We start from the raw sequence: 15,911 nt of genomic DNA, 5'->3' as shown, positions 1-15,911 counted from the left end.
TGAGCAAAGTCAGACACTCAACTGACTGAGCCATACTGACTGAATAATACTATATTCTTACAATAAAGTAAGCTAAAGAAAAGAAAATGTTAAGAAAACCATAAGAAAAAATATTTACAATACTGTAATATAAAAATTTGCATATAAGCAGATCTGCACAGTTCACACCTGTGTTGTCCAAAGGTCAACTGTATTTGTCCTTCTGTGTCTGACTTATTTAACATAACATCCTTCAGGTTCATCCATATTGTCACAAGTGACAGAACTTCTTTCTTTTTTAAGGCTGAAGACTATTCCATTATATGTATATACCACTTTTTCTTTATCTGTTCATTCACTGATTGACATTTAGGTTACTCCCATCTCTTGCATATTGTAAATAATGCTGAAATGAATATGGCAGTGCAGATATCTCTTTGAGATACTGATATAATTCCTTTGGACATATACTTAGAAATGGGGTTGCACCAATTTACATTCCCACCATCAATATATAAGGATTCCCTTTTCTCCACATCCTTGCCAACACTTATAAACAAACAAACAAACAAATATTTTATAATAGTCATCCTGATTGATGTAAGATGATATTTCATTGTGGTTTTGATTTGCAATTCCCTGGTGACTAGTGATGTTGAGCACCTTTTCATACACCTGTTGGCCATTGTATGTCTTCTTTACATATGTGTATATTCAGTTCCTTTGGCCATCTTTCAACTGGGCTATTTGTTTTTACACTATTGAACTGTAGGAGTTCTTGGGGCGCCTGGGTGGCGCAGTCGGTTAAGCGTCCGACTTCAGCCAGGTCACGATCTCGCCGTCCGTGAGTTCGAGCCCCGCATCAGGCTCTGGGCTGATGGCTCAGAGCCTGGAGCCTGTTTCCGATTCTGTGTCTCCCTCTCTCTCTGCCCCTCACCCGTTCATGCTCTGTCTCTCTCTGTCCCAAAAATAAATAAACGTTGAAAAAAAATTTTTAAATTTGAACTGTAGGAGTTCCTTATATATTTATTAACAGTTTATCAGATATATGGTTTACAAATATTTTCTACCATTCCATAGGCTGCCTTTTCATTTTGCTGATTATTTCCTTTGCTGCATAGAAATGTTTTAGTTTGATGTAATCCCACTTGTCTATTTTGGGTTTTGATGATTGTGCTTCTGGTATCATATTCAACAAATCATTCAGAAAGCTAATGTCAAGAAGCTTTTTACCTATGTTTTTCTTCTAGGATTTCTACAGCCTCAAGTCTTATGTTTAAGTCTTTAATCCATTTTGAGTTGATTTTTATGCATGGTATAGGATAAAAGTCCTTTTTCATTTTTTTGCATATGGATCCAGTTTTTCCAACACCATTTGTTGAAAAGATTAATATTTCCCCATCATGTATTCTTGGCACTCTCTCATGCTGTATTAAATATTTAAAACATAACATTTGAAAGGTCTATATGATAGAATACAGTGAAATCATTAGAAATGATTTTGTAGATGAAACAGAAACATAATCATTAAAGATTACTGAATTTAAAAAGCAGATTGAAAAACAGTCCATAGGAAATGATACCATTTTTTATTTTTTTAAATACATAAAAATAGAGCAGAGTTATATAAAACGTTGTTAATGGTGGTTCACAGAGTAAGCTGATTCAAAAGGCACGATTGAGAATCTGACAGACGGCAAGATCTCTGCCCAAAATTCCCACTCAGCTTAGATGTGCTCCTTTGGATAGAGTCTTTCCTGACTCTCCCAGTCAGAGGTGGGAGCCAATCCTCATGCCTTCAAAGCATTTGGATGCAGGCTCTACTACACCATTTACAACTTTGTATTTAGAGTAGGAAGTCCAGAGTCTTCATTTTAGGCTGGTTTGTATCTGACTCTATTTTCTGTTTAAGTAGTTCCTCAGGTTAGGGATCCTGGGGAGAAGAGCCTCTTTTTTCCTCTAGAGGTTGAAGTGCCAGGGACTTGCTTTCTTAGCCTAGGTTCTTTTCTCACATATAATTTGCAGACCAGGAGTCAGGAGAAAAAGACCGTGAGTTCTCTCTCTAGTGGCTGTGGCTCCAGTAGAAGGAAGATAGAGCTCCAGGGTAATGGTAAAAGTGTACAGGATGACATTGGCTACTACACTGGACAGGAGTGGGCAGCAGAATCTGTACTGGCACAGCAGTTCATCTTTTCATTCTCTTAACAGTGATTGTTGCAGAGCAAGCATTTTAAATTTTGCTTAAAAACAAACAGAGGGGCACCTGGGTGGCTCAGTGGGTTGAGCACCTGACTTCGGCTCAGGTCATGATCTCATGGTTTGTGAATTCAAGGTTCTGTGCTGACAGCTCAGAGCCTGGAGCCTGCTTCGGATTCTGTGTCTCCCTTTCTCTCTGCCCTTCCCCCACTCCTGCTCGCTCACTCGCGCTCTCTCTCTCTCTCTCTCTCTCTGCCTCTCAAATAAATGTTAAAAAATTAAAACAACAACAACAACAAACAAACAAACAGAGGCGCTTGGGTGGCTCAGTCAGTTGAGTGTCCGACTCTTGATTTCTGCTCAGATCATGGTCTCGTGGTTCATGGGATCAAGCGTCGCATCAGGCTCCACACTGACAGTGTGAAGCCTACTTGGGATTCTCTCTCTCCCTTTCTCTCTCTGCCCCTCCCCTGCTCACATACACATATTCTCTCAAAGTAAAATAAATAAACATTTAAAAAACAAACAACGAAACCCCAGGAAACTCAAAGCCAGAACTTTCATACTTTGAATTCAGGTTTCCTTCCCCAATCTACCTGCTACCATTTACTTTTCATAGTCCTCAAACGCCACATGAACTGTATTTAGGGCTTTTAGGTGCATTCAGTGGGAGAGATGGGATGGAGTATGCGTACTTTGTCATACCCAAAACCACAACCCATTCAAATATTCTCTTAAAAATTTCCTTTTCCATTGAAATGAACTTATTTCTATTGCTTACAAACAATAACTCTGGTCTAATTGTATAATTTATCCAACAAATGCCTGTTTTCCTAACCAGACTAACAACTTCAAAGACAAGTTTGTAGTACTGGGCCCAGCACAGTGTTTATTTAATGAATGAATGAAAGAATCTCACTATGGTAATCAACAATTATTGAAAGAACATGGTTATTTTTATAATCTATTTGTCATTCTTAGGTGATTCATTAGTTATGAGACTAATCTGTTTTCTCAAATATTACAGGCAAAAAACAATAATCCGGGTAATGGCCATCCACTGGTGTACCCAGAGTCCTCCTTTAATGGGGAACTGATTCTTTATGCATCCAAAAAGTGGTTCTGGTGAGGATTTCCGGTCACACCTCCCTCCTTTCACCCCTGTGACCTAAGCAAGCCTACCAGAAGCCTCCACTAGGATTTTTCAAATTCAAACAATGGAAAAAGAATCCCATTCTTTGTGTTGGTAGGAAGCTGGTCTTTAACAGGAAAGAACAAAGAATAGATGGACAGAGAAGCACAGAAAAGAGATTCTGATTTGATTTCATTTCCTGTCCTTCCCAGATTGGTTAAAAGAGTTAATATATCCTCTGTTTTGTCAAAGCTAGTTTGAGGTGAGTTTTTATTTGTCACCAAAAGAGTCGTAACAAACGCAATCTGAAAGCTTAGGCTTCTTTTGAGATTTCTTACCCTCCATAAGCCCTTTCTATACGTTTGGGAAAATATGTATTTTCAAAACACAATATGTAAATCCATGTCATATAAGTTTGTAGCATCTCTTATGTTTGAATCCTGCACCGTGTCTTATCACTTTTCTGTTTCCATATTTACAGCGGTATGCTTTCTTTCTTTCATTTAAAAATTTCTCAATCCTGGGGCGCCTGGGTGGCGCAGTCGGTTAAGCGTCCAACTTCAGCCAGGTCATGATCTCGCGGTCCGGGAGTTCGAGCCCCGCGTCGGGCTCTGGGCTGATGGCTCAGAGCCTGGAGCCTGTTTCCGATTCTGTGTCTCCCTCTCTCTCTGCCCCTCCCCCGTTCAAGCTCTGTCTCTCTCTGTCCCAAAAATAAATAAACGTTGAAAAAAAAAATGAAAAAAAAAATTTCTCAATCCTTTTCACCACATTTTTTTTAAGTAGGCTCCACACCCAACATAGGGTTTGAACTCATGACCTTGACATCAAGAATTGCATGTTCTACTAAGTCAGCCAGGTACCCCATTCTTACCACATTTCTGACAAGCACTTATTGACAAAAAAAATCTAAAATCTAGAATCTTGGGTCTTATTTTTGCCAGAATTTATTAAAATTATGATTTTTGTTGCCTACATAATAGTCAATATCTTAAGCTTGATTTTTTTCATGGAGATTCTTCAGAGTCCTCATAATTTGTTCTCTCTGTATAAATGTTATATATATTTTTGCTATCTTGTAAATAATTGTTAACAGAAACTCATTTCACTACAAAAAAAAAAAAAGGAAATGATATAGGGAGAGTGAGCAAGGAAGGAAGAAAATATCGAAATAAACTTCACATTTCAAAAAACCTTTTTTAGCTGCAGAAATCTTTTTTTTTTAAGTAATCTCTGTTGGGGAACCTGGGTGTCTCAGTTGGTTACATGTCTGACTTCAGCTCAGGTCATGATCTCACGGTTCATGGGTTTGAGCCCCATGTCAGGCTCTGTGCTGACAGCTCAGTGCCTGGAGCCTGCTTCAGATTCTGTGTCTCCCTCTCTCTCTGCCCCTCCCCAGCTTGGATTCTGTCTGTTTGCCTCTCTCTCTTTCCAAAAATAAATAAACATTTAAAAAAGTAATAAATTAAAAAAAAATCTCTGGGCCCAACATGGGGCTCAAACTCACAACCCCAGGATGAAGGGTCACATGCTCTACCAAATGAGTTGGCCAGCCTGCCCCTGCTGCAGAAATCTTAATCAAATAAGATATAATCCCATGCCCAGAGGGAAAAAAATTAACACTGATCTATTTGAAGAAGAAAGTGAGTATAGCTTCTCATCTGCAGTACCCTACCATAGCCAAAAGGGGCCTCTGAGAAACTGGTAGGGTCCTAGAGCCTGAATTCCTAGGGGAAAGAAGTCTCTCAATGTCTGGAAAATGTTTATTTACCAATAGAATCAAACACTCCAAATACAGCATTTTGCTTTTCTCACTAAAGGAAGATAGGTATTCAAGAGAAAGGATACTTAGTCTAAGAATTCTTTAAGAGGGGCTCCTGGGTGGCTTGGTCTGTTAAACATCTGACTTTGGCTTAGGTCATGATCTCAGGGTTCATGGGTTTGAGCCCTGCGTTGGGCTCTGTGCTGACAGCTCAGAGCCTAGAGTCTGCTTCAGATTCTGTCTCCCTCTCTCTGCCCCTCCCCCACTCATGCTATCTCTCAAAAAAAATGTTTAAAAAATTAAAAACAAAAGAACTTTTAAAGAAATTCTGGCTCTTTCAACATAAAAATAGTAGTGGTGACACTAAGTGATACATCTTCACTGTCACAGAAATAATAAAGTATATCTGTGCTTGAAAGTTAGGATTTCATGATATGTAAAGATGTTGCCCTGATAACTTAGTACCCAAAAATGAACAAGTTAATATCCTCAGTGACTTCAACTTATTTATTTACAAATTAATATAGCAGCCCTAATTTATCTCATGTATTTGCTAAGGTAAATGAGTAAATATAAAACTAACAAATAAGGGGTGCCTGAGTAGCTCAGTCGGTTAAGCATCTGACTTCAGCTCAGGTCATCTCACAGTTTGTGGGTTTGAGCTCTGCATGAGACTCTGCACTGACAGCTCAGAGCCTGCAGCCTGCTTCAGATTCTGTGTCTCCCTCTCTTTCTTCCCCTCCCCTGCTCCTGCTCTGTCTCTCTCTCTCTCTCTCTCTCTCTCTCTCAAAAATAAATAAACATTAAAAAAAAAACTTAAGTTAAGACTATATGTAAAATTTAGGGTCTATCTTAAAAAATACCAACATGTTGCGGCACCTGGCTGGCTCAGTTGGTGGAGCATGTGACTCAATCTCAGGGTTGTGGGTTACAGCCCCATGTTGGGTATAGAGATTACTTAAAAATAAAATCTTTTTAAAAAATACCAACATTTCAAAGTGAGAAAATCAGCCTGAATAGCCTGCATCAGCTTTTTAAAGAATTCATGGGCTGTGCTCACTTCAGCAGTACATATACTAAAATTGAAATGATACACAGATTAGCATGGTCCCTGAACAAGGATGACAGGCAAATTCGTGAAGCATTCCATATTAAAAAAAAAGAAAGAAAGAAAAAGGAAAAAAAATTCATGTGCTACATTCTTGACCCTGAAACAACTTTTTTTTTAATTTAATTTATTTTTTAAATTTATACCCAAGTTAGCTAGTTAGCATATAGTGCAACAACAATTTCAGGAGTAGATTCTTTTTTTTTTTTTTTTTTTAATGAAATTTATTGACAAATTGGTTTCCATACAACACCCAGTGCTCATCCCAAAAGGTGCCCTCCTCAATACCCATCACCCACCCTCTCCTCCCTCCCACCCCCCATCAACCCTCAGTTTGTTCTCAGTTTTTAAGTCTCTTATGCTTTGGCTCTCTCCCATTCTAACCTCTTTTTTTTTTTTTTTTCCTTCCCCTCCCCCATGGGTTCCTGTGAAGTTTCTCAGGATCCACATAAGAGTGAAACCATATGGTATCTGTCTTTCTCTGTATGGCTTATTTCACTTAGCATCACACTCTCCAGTTCCATCCACGTTGCTACGAAAGGCCATATTTCATTTTTTCTCATTGCCACGTAATATTCCATTGTGTATATAAACCACAATTTCTTTATCCATTCATCAGTTGATGGACATTTAGGCTCTTTCCATAATTTGGCTATTGTTGAGAGTGCTGCTATGAACATTGGGGTACACGTGGTCCTATGCATCAGCACCAGGAGTAGATTCTTTAATGGCCCTTACCCATTTAGCCCATCCCCTCTCCCACAACCCCTCCAGTAACCCTCTGTGTGTTCTCCATATTCAAGAGTCTCTTATGCTTTGTCCCTCTCCCTGTTTTTATATTATTTTTGTTTCCCTTCCCTTATGTTCATCTGTTTTGTATCTTAAAGTCCTCATATGAGTGAAGTCATATATTTATCTTTCTCTGACTAATTTCACTTAGCATAATACCCTCCAGTTCCATCCACATAGTTGTAAATGGCAAGATTTCATTCTTTTTGATTGCCAAGTAATACCCTATTTTGTGTGTGTGTGTGTGTGTGTGTGTGTGTGTGTGTGTGTGTACATCTTCTTTATCCATTCATCCATCGATGGATATTTGGGCTCTTTCCATATTTTGGCTATTGTCGATAGTGCTGCTATAAACATTGGGGTGCATGTGTCCCTTCGAAACAGCATACCTGTATCCCTTGGATAAATACCTAGTAGTGCAATTGCTGGGTCGTAGAGTAGTTCTAGTTTTAATTTTTTGAGGAACCTCCATTCTGTTTTCCAGAGTAGCTGCACCGGTTTGCATTCCCATCAGCAGTGCAAAAGAGATTCTCTTTCTCCGCATCCTTGCCAACATCTGTTGTTGCCTGAGTTGTTAATGTTAGCCATTCTGACAGGTGTGAGGTGGTATCTCATTGTGGTTTTGATTTGTATTTCCCTGATGATGAATGATGTGGAGCATTTTTTCATGTGTCGGTTGGCCATCTGGATGTCTTCTTTGGAGAAGTGTCTATTCATGTCTTTTGCCTATTTCTTCACTGGATTATTTGTTTTTTGGGTGTTGAATTTGAGAAGTTCTTTATAGATTTTGGATATTAACCCTTTCTGATACATCATTTGTAAATATCTTCTTCCATTCTGTAGGTTGCCTTTTAGTTTTGCTGATTGTTTCCTTTGCTGTGCAGAAGCTTTTTATTTTGATGAGGTCCCAGTAGTTCATTTGTGCTTTTGTTTCCCTTGCTTCCGGAGAAGTGTTAAGTAAGAAGTTGCTGCGGCCAATGTCAAAGAGATTTTGCCTGTTTTCTCCTCAAGGATTTTGATGGCTTCCTGTCTTACATTTAGGTCTTTCATCCATTTTCAGTTTATTTTTATGTATGGTTAAGAAAGTGGTCCAGGTTCATTTTTCTGCATGTCACTGTCCAGTTTTCCCAGCACCAGTTGCTGAAGAGACTGTTTTTATTCCATTGGATATTCTTTCCTCTTTGTCAAAGATTAGTTAGCCATATGTTTGTGGGTCCATTTCTGGGTTTTCTATTCTGTTCCATTGATCCGAGTGTCTGTTTTTGTGCCAAAAACAACTTTTTAAATGTTTTTTTTAAACATTTATTTATTTTTGAGACAGAGAGAGAGCATGAACAGGGGAGGGTCAGAGAGAGAGGGAGACACAGAATCCAAAGCAAGCCCCAGGCTCTGAGATGTCAGCACAGAGCCCGACGTGGGGCTCGAACCCACAGACCGTGAGATCATGACCTGAGCTGAAGTCGGACGCTTAACCGATTGAGCCACCCAGGCGCCCCCAAAAACAACTTTTTAAAAAGATATATTTTTTAATGTTTATTTATTTTTGAGAGTGAGTGAGACAGACTGCAAGTGAGGGTAGGGGCAGAGAGAGAGGGAGACACAGAATCTGAAGTAGGCTCTGAGCTGTCAGCAGAACCTGACATGGGGCTTGAAGTCACAAACCACAAGATCATGATGTGAGCAGAAGTTGGATGCTGAACTGACTGAGCCACCCAGGCACCCCTTAATACATTTTTTTTTGTTTATTTATTTTGAGAGAGAGAGAGAGAGAGAGAGAGAGAGAGAGAACAAGCAGAGGAGCGGCAGAGAGAAGGAAAGACAGCATCCCAAGCAGGCTCCATGCCATCAGCCACAGAGCCTGATGCAGGACTCCAACTCACCAACAGTGAGATCATGGTCTGAGCTAAAATCAAGAGTCAGATGCTTAACTGACTACACCACCCAGGTGCCCAACCATAAAACAACTTTTATCTAATTTCCCAATTGTGATGATCTGAAAAGATAAAAGGGCAGAATTTTAGGCAGAATAAACATCATTACTTGAATATTGTATTTCTCTAATAAAGTCCTTTTCAGGGGGGCCAGAACTGTGGCAGCCATATTCAAATCTGCCATAAGTCACATTGACAACTAAGCAAATAAAGAGTAATTATTAGCTGAGCTATAAAGGCAAGAGTGCTAATATGCTAAAATAGAATTACTTGACTGTTAATATTCCATTTTCTGTTTCCTTCAGAAAAGATGAGCTGTCACATCCACTTGAAAGGTTTGCATACCTGTCACATTTGTCTTTTGCCCTTTTCTTTTTCTCCTCAAATTGTTCCAAGAGGCCCTTTGATTTTCCAACTGACAAAGGAAGAGGAAATAAGCCTCTATCATTTGTATTTCCTCCAAATAGCTGGGGTTTTGTCTGGTATTTTGTGAAAATACTTGGTTCACTCTGTTAAATGAAAAAAAAAATCATAGCATTTCATACATGCAAATATTTATAGCATTCACTATTTTCTACATAATATAGTCACATTTAAGTGTAAACAATAACATTAAAAAACAACATGGCATGTAGTATTTCCTTTTTATTCCATATTCATCAGAAAATCATATTAAAGAAACTGTTTTTATTAATAAGGTTCATGCCTTACCAGCACAGAGATATTTAAAATATCAGCTAATTGGAGTGCCTGGCTGGCTCGGTCAGTAGAGCATGTGACTCTTACTCTCGGGGTCATGAATTCAAGCCCAATGTCAGGTGTGGAGCCTACTTTAAAAAAAAAAATAAAAATAAAATATCAGCTAAGATGGCTTAAAATCAGTTGCACAGGGGTGCCTGGGTGGCTCAGTCGGTTAAGCATCCAGCTCTTGATTTCGGCTCAGGTGATGATCTCACGGTTTGTGAGTCTGAGCCCCGCATCGGGCTCTGTGCTGATAGTGTGGAGCCTGCTTGGGATTCTCTCTCTCCCTCCCCCCCTTTCTCTGCCCGTCTTCCACTTGCTCTCTCTTTCTCTCTCTCTCTCTCTCTCTCTCTCACACAAAATAAACTTTGAATAACTTAAAAAAAATCAGTTGCACAAATTTGAAGGCAATAACTGAATTATTTATGCTGTCTCTGAGATATGTTAAAGTTTTCACATTAATAGGTTTAACTCAATTACTGTTGAACTAAACTTAATAAATTTCACATGGACTGGACAGTAGGCATGCTGGCATATGGTGAGCCATTTCCTGCATTTGAGGCAACACTTACTCTGAAACATTCAGGGAGTACATATACTCCTTCATATCACTGGGTACCAATTTTTGTATCAAAATACTTATCTGAGAACATACTCTACTATCTTAAAGCACTGACTTAATCTTATCCATGGAGTCTCTGTTTGATGCAGGTTAAGTCTGTATATAAAGTTAAATCTAGTTTTAAACCAAAATAAATAAATATGTAAAAATATTTCTGACCCACTAAAGAAGACAGGCTGGGCTCAGAAAATCGAGGACTCACGAGACTCTATTCTTGATTCTGGCCCTTATTCACTAACCAAGTCCTCAGAATCCTCATGTCCTTCTTCAAGGAAATAATGTAGCATAGTAGACTAAAATCCACAAAGCATCTAAAGTTTCTTAGGAAAAAATGTCCATATAAAATAAAATTTATGTTAATTTATTCCTATTTTTCTAAAGCTCTTCTTTCTTATGAAATTTTCACAAACAATAGTATGTCTTAGAAAATGTCATGCAGGGGCACCTGGGTGGCTTAGTTGGTTAAGCATCTGACTTCGGCTCAGGTCAAGATCTCATAGTTTGTGAATTCGAGGCCCACATCGGGCTCCGTGCTGACAGCTCAGAGCCTGCAGCTTGCTTCAGATTGTGTGTCTCTGTCTCTTTCAGTCCCTACCCCACCCACCACTGTCTGTGTGTGTGTCTCTCTCTCAAAAAATAAATAAGCATTAAAAAAAATTTTTTTAAAGAAAATATCATGCAATATTTGGCTCCCTCTAAGAGGGTCAAGGTACTGGCAATATTCTATATTGTTTAGTAATAGAAGAAACTGCAAATTAATATTTTTTTCCATTTCAGACTACCAAATCTGATCCCAAGACTACCGGAGTACTGAATCACCAAACAAGCACAAATCCATTTAGGAGAGTAATCCTTAGAGATGTATAAATCTAAAAAACAATCCAACAGAATAAGTCTTTATAGCTTATCTCCATAATGACTATGAAATGCATGCAGAGCAACTGTGGAAATGAGACTCACGTCCAGAGAATTCTGTTGTGACTGTTTTGGGTATCTCAAGTAGACACCAGAGTCCAAGGGTGCTGACAGAGTCTCTGAACTTTCTGGACAGAACTGTGATCCAAAGAGGAACTGGGAATCACTGAGACTGGAGTGATCAGTCTGATTATTATTCCAGCTACAGGAATTAGTGGTCCTGAAATTAAGCAAGAAAAGAAAAGTATAGCAAGTAGACAAACATCCTGAACAAATGAAATCATAATTCACAACTATTCATTTCAGAATATCCTGGGCAGAGTACTAGTTTGTTCTGATCTAATCCCCTGCACACTGCCAGTACTACCCACAAAGAAACACAAAGAAATTCTGAATGTCAGACATTTTGATTATAGCAACTTAAGAACAATCTGATGGAAATTCAAACATTAAGGACTGACACTATTACTTGTGGTACAAGAGCACTGTGGGCTATGACACCATTTTGGAGATCAAAGTTCCTGAAATCTTTAGGGATTAAAAGAACATTATCTTTCAAAAAGTTGAATCTATTGTGGCGCCTGGGTGACTCAGTCGGTTAAGTATTGGATGCTTGATTTCAGCTTGGGTTATGATCTCACAGTTTGTGAGTTCAAGCCCCATGTTGGGCTCCGTGCTGATAGTGTCAGCCTGCTTGGGATATTCTCTCTCTCTCTCCCAAAATAAATAAATAATTAAACTTTAAATAAAGTTGAATTTGTTAATCACTAAGGGAATAAAGTAACTGATGCATTAGTCTGAAGTAATAAGCTAGATTTACATATAGCCACATGGATAAGTCTCAAAAATGTAATTTTGAGCACAGAGAGTAAAAATTGAATGAACTCACATATCATTTATATAACCTTTTAAATATACATCATAGCACACCAAACAAGTATGTAACTAAGTGTATAGAAGTGTACAGAACTCTCATTAACTCTCTTAGAGTATGCCTACAGGGAAGGAAGGGACCAGAATTAGAGGGAGAGTGGGAATCATAACAGAAAAAACACAGGACAATTTAGTTATGGACTGAATATTTGTGTCCAAATTACTATGTTGAAGTTCTAATTCCTAAGGTGATAGTATTTGGAAATGGGGTCTTTGGGAGGTAATTAGGGTTAGACATGGTCATAAGGGCAGGCCTTCATGATGAGATTAAGGTCCTTACAATAAAAGATGCCAGAGTTTGCCCTCTCTTTTAAAAAAATTTTTTTTTAATGTTCATTTATTTTTGAGAGACAGAGACAGAGCACAAGCAGGGAAGGGGAAGATAGAGGAGACACAGAATATGAAGAAGGCTCCAGGCTTCAAGCTGCCAGCAAAGCCTGACGTGGGGCTCGAACCCATGAACCGTGAGATCATGACCTGAGCCAAAGTTGGATGCTTAACTGACTGAGCCACCCAGGCACCCCTCTTTTTTTTTTAAATTTTATGTTTTTATTTATTTTTGAGACAGAGAGAGAGAGAGAGCATGAGCAGGGGAGAGGCAGAGAGAGGGGGAGACACAGAATCGGAAGCAGGCTCCAGGCTCTGAGCTGTCAGCACAGAGCCCAACGTGGGGCTCGAACTCGCAGAGTGTGAGATCATGACCTGAGCTGAAGTTGGACGCTTAACTGACTGAGCCACCCAGGCACCCCCTTTTTTTTTTTAAGTTTATATATTTATTCTTTTAGAGAGAGAAAGAGAGAGAGCAGGGGAAGAGCAGAGAGAATCCCAATCCCACTGACAGTGCAGAGCCCAATGCAGGGTGGAACCCACAAACTGTGAGATCATGACCTGAGCTGAAACCAAGAGTTGAATGCTTGACTAACTGAGCCACTCAGACACCTCTCTCTTTCTCTTTCATGTAAGGACACAGAGAGAAGACAGTTGTCTGGAAACCAGGAAGGGAGCCCTCATAAGAAATTATCTGCCTGGCATACGGTTCTAGGACTTCCAATCTCCAGAACTGAGGAAATAAATTTCTATTGTTGAAACCATCCAGTTTAGGGTACTTTGTTATGGCAGTCCATCAGACTAATAGGCCTCATCCAGACTGAAGAATATGATCAACTCAGATTTGTGCATAGGAGGATCCATTAAAAATTGTTTTTGAGGGGCACCTGGGTGGCGCAGTCGGTTAAGCGTCCGACTTCAGCCAGGTCACAATCTCGCGGTCCGTGAGTTCGAGCCCCGCGTCAGGCTCTGGGCTGATGGCTCGGAGCCTGGAGCCTGTTTCCGATTCTGTGTCTCCCTCTCTCTCTGCCTCTCCCCCGTTCATGCTCTGTCTCTCTCTGTCCCAAAAATAAATAAAAAACGTTGAAAAAAAATTTTTTTGAAACAAGGTGGTATTCCCTTTCACACCTTTAGTGTCTTATTCTTGCTTGCTCTAAGTACTTCCAGCTGTGGACTTCCAACTTGCTTCCCATAGATATATACATTTAAACCTCACATATGGGGGTACGTGGGTGGCTCAGTCAACTGAATGGCCAACTCATGATCTTGGCTCAGATCATAATCCCACAGTTTGTAGAATCATGCCTCAAGTCCGGTTCTGTGCTGGCAGCCCAGAGCCTGCTTGGGATTCTCTCTCTCCCTCTCTCTCTCTGTCCCTACCCTGCTTGTGCACATTTGCATGAGCTCTCTCTCCTTGTCAAAGTAAATAAACATTAAAAAAAAAGAAACATCTCAATAACAACTTGGGTTACTTAATGCTGTTGTGTAACCTAAAAAAACATGCTTTTTATTAAAATGCACAAACACAAATCATTCCTTTTAATAAAGCTAAATTAAAGTAATTACATAGCATATAAGTACATAATCCAAGCCAACATATACTAATGCAAGACAAAAAGAAACTCTAATAATTCAGCACAGGAAAGAGCAATTATTTTCACTCATAGAACCATTTTCTAAGATTAGCTAAGGTAATGGGCTGCACACATATATTATAATATGGGTTGCATAATCGTTGCTCAAAATAGCTTAAATAGCTCTCTATGACTCCCCTCTTAGGTTAAAGAGAATAATTAGCTGTGCTGGATAAAAAAAAAAAAAAACTGTGAGCTTCCAGAAACCACGTAGGATTTACATCTTAAAGCCAGGATCTGGAATTTAACAAAGATTTTCTCTGTATCAACTGAAAGCATTTTTTTTCTTTTTGAGAAATAAAAAGCACAATGCTTTAGGTTTTTGCTGAATTAATAACTGTCTTCAGGAAGGTATTAGGAAGAAAAGAAACTAATAATAAAAGCATACCAAAAGCAATTAAAAATCCCTTAAATATATACTAATTCTGGGGCACATCCACCAAGTTAGCAATAGCAAGTCCACTGCATGGCTGATGGACACCAATATAAGTACCTCAGTGGAGTAGTAGAAGGGGCAATATTTCAGTGAGCCTTGTCAACAGCTGGAGTAGCTCTTAACTCCACAGTACTTACAAATGGTACCACACAAATGAATACGTATCTAAACATTGTCTTGATTTGATCCTTGCTGTTTCAATAGAAATCACTCCAACTGAGGTCAGTTTCTAGATTGTTAGGCCATTTCTAATTCTCACAGGCCTCATACTCCAGAGGCCTAGTTCTGGACACAGAGCCACTGCTCAATTAACACAAATAGCTAAATTGACATTGCTTTTATCATCAGAACATAGGCAGAGGGGCGCCTAGGTGGCTCAGTCGGTTAAGCATCCGACTCTGGATCTCAGCTCAGGTCTTGATCTCCGGGTTGTGAGTTCAAGCCCTGCACTGGGCTCCATGATGGGTGTGAAGCCTACTTTAAAAAAAAGAAAAGAAAAGAAAATAGGCAAAAGGAAAAAGACAAATATGGGAGAGTGTAGCAGTGAAGGGAAAAGAAGGGAAAAAAGCTGTATGAAGTCACCCTATTACTAATAAACTAATAGGAAAGGTAGCCTTTTTCAATGAAATCAATACAACTATAAGACCTTCATTAAGTATCAGAGTATATAACTTACCCAGAACCTGAGGGAATACTGAGCATCTCTTTGATATTCCAGACGTTAAAATTCATTTCTTATGGTTAGCCCTATTGAAAAGAGAGGAATATTAATTTAAAAGGTTAAGTATAGGGGCGCCTGGGTGGCGCAGTCGGTTAAGCGTCCGACTTCAGCCAGGTCACGATCTCGCGGTCCGTGAGTTCGAGCCCCGCATCGGGCTCTGGGCTGATGGCTCAGAGCCTGGAGCCTGTTTCCGATTCTGTGTCTCCCTCTCTCTCTCTGCCCCTCCCCCGTTCATGCTCTGTCTCTCTCTGTCCCAAAAATAAATAAAACGTTGAAAAAAAAAATTAAAAAAAAAAAAAAAAAAAAAAAAAGGTTAAGTATAACTTTCCCCCCAAAGATGACTTTACTGGTGACTGTTATATATGGATGAAGACATTTCAGCAACTATATTCCCATTCAATTGGTGAAAATTCCCATTACCTATGTGTCAGAAACAGGTATTTTGGGGGCACCTGGCTGGGTCAGTCAGTGGAATGTGTGACTCTTGATCTCAGGATTGTGAGTTTGACCCCCCACACTGAGTGTAGAGATTACTTAAAAATAAAATCTTTAGGGGGTGCCTGGGTGGCTCAGTCGATTAAGCATCTGACTTCAGATCAAGTCATGATCTCATGGTTCATGGTATCGGGCCCCGAGTCAGGCTTTGTGCTGACAGCTCAGAGTCTGGAGCCTGCTTCAAATCTGTCTC

General features: G+C 39.4%; 1 protein-coding gene and 1 non-coding gene across 7 annotated transcripts in view; one reads left to right on the top strand and one right to left on the bottom strand.

Annotated features, from left to right (window-relative positions):
- IHO1 (interactor of HORMAD1 1) overlaps positions 1-15,911 on the bottom strand; it is a 42,333-nt gene that overhangs the window by 19,872 nt on the left and 6,550 nt on the right. For all 6 annotated transcript variants that reach the window (XR_007147757.1, XM_047838443.1, XM_047838433.1 and 3 more), the window contains 3 exons: positions 15,179-15,249; positions 11,218-11,392; positions 9,240-9,403 (listed from right to left, as the gene is read on the bottom strand). Coding sequence is in view for 5 of the 6 variants with exons in the window: in XM_047838443.1 (XP_047694399.1) it covers positions 9,240-9,403; positions 11,218-11,392; positions 15,179-15,234 (395 nt within the window). In the remaining variant the exon portion in view is untranslated. The remainder of the gene's footprint in view (positions 1-9,239; positions 9,404-11,217; positions 11,393-15,178; positions 15,250-15,911) is intronic.
- Positions 6,119-6,222, top strand: LOC125161342 (U6 spliceosomal RNA). Its single transcript, XR_007150558.1, has one exon. It is a non-coding gene; the product is annotated as a U6 spliceosomal RNA (small nuclear RNA).

This window comes from Prionailurus viverrinus, chromosome A2 (assembly GCF_022837055.1).
Source record: "Prionailurus viverrinus isolate Anna chromosome A2, UM_Priviv_1.0, whole genome shotgun sequence".
Classification (NCBI taxonomy): domain Eukaryota; kingdom Metazoa; phylum Chordata; class Mammalia; order Carnivora; family Felidae; genus Prionailurus; species Prionailurus viverrinus.
This window is presented reverse-complemented; position numbering and strand designations above follow the sequence as displayed.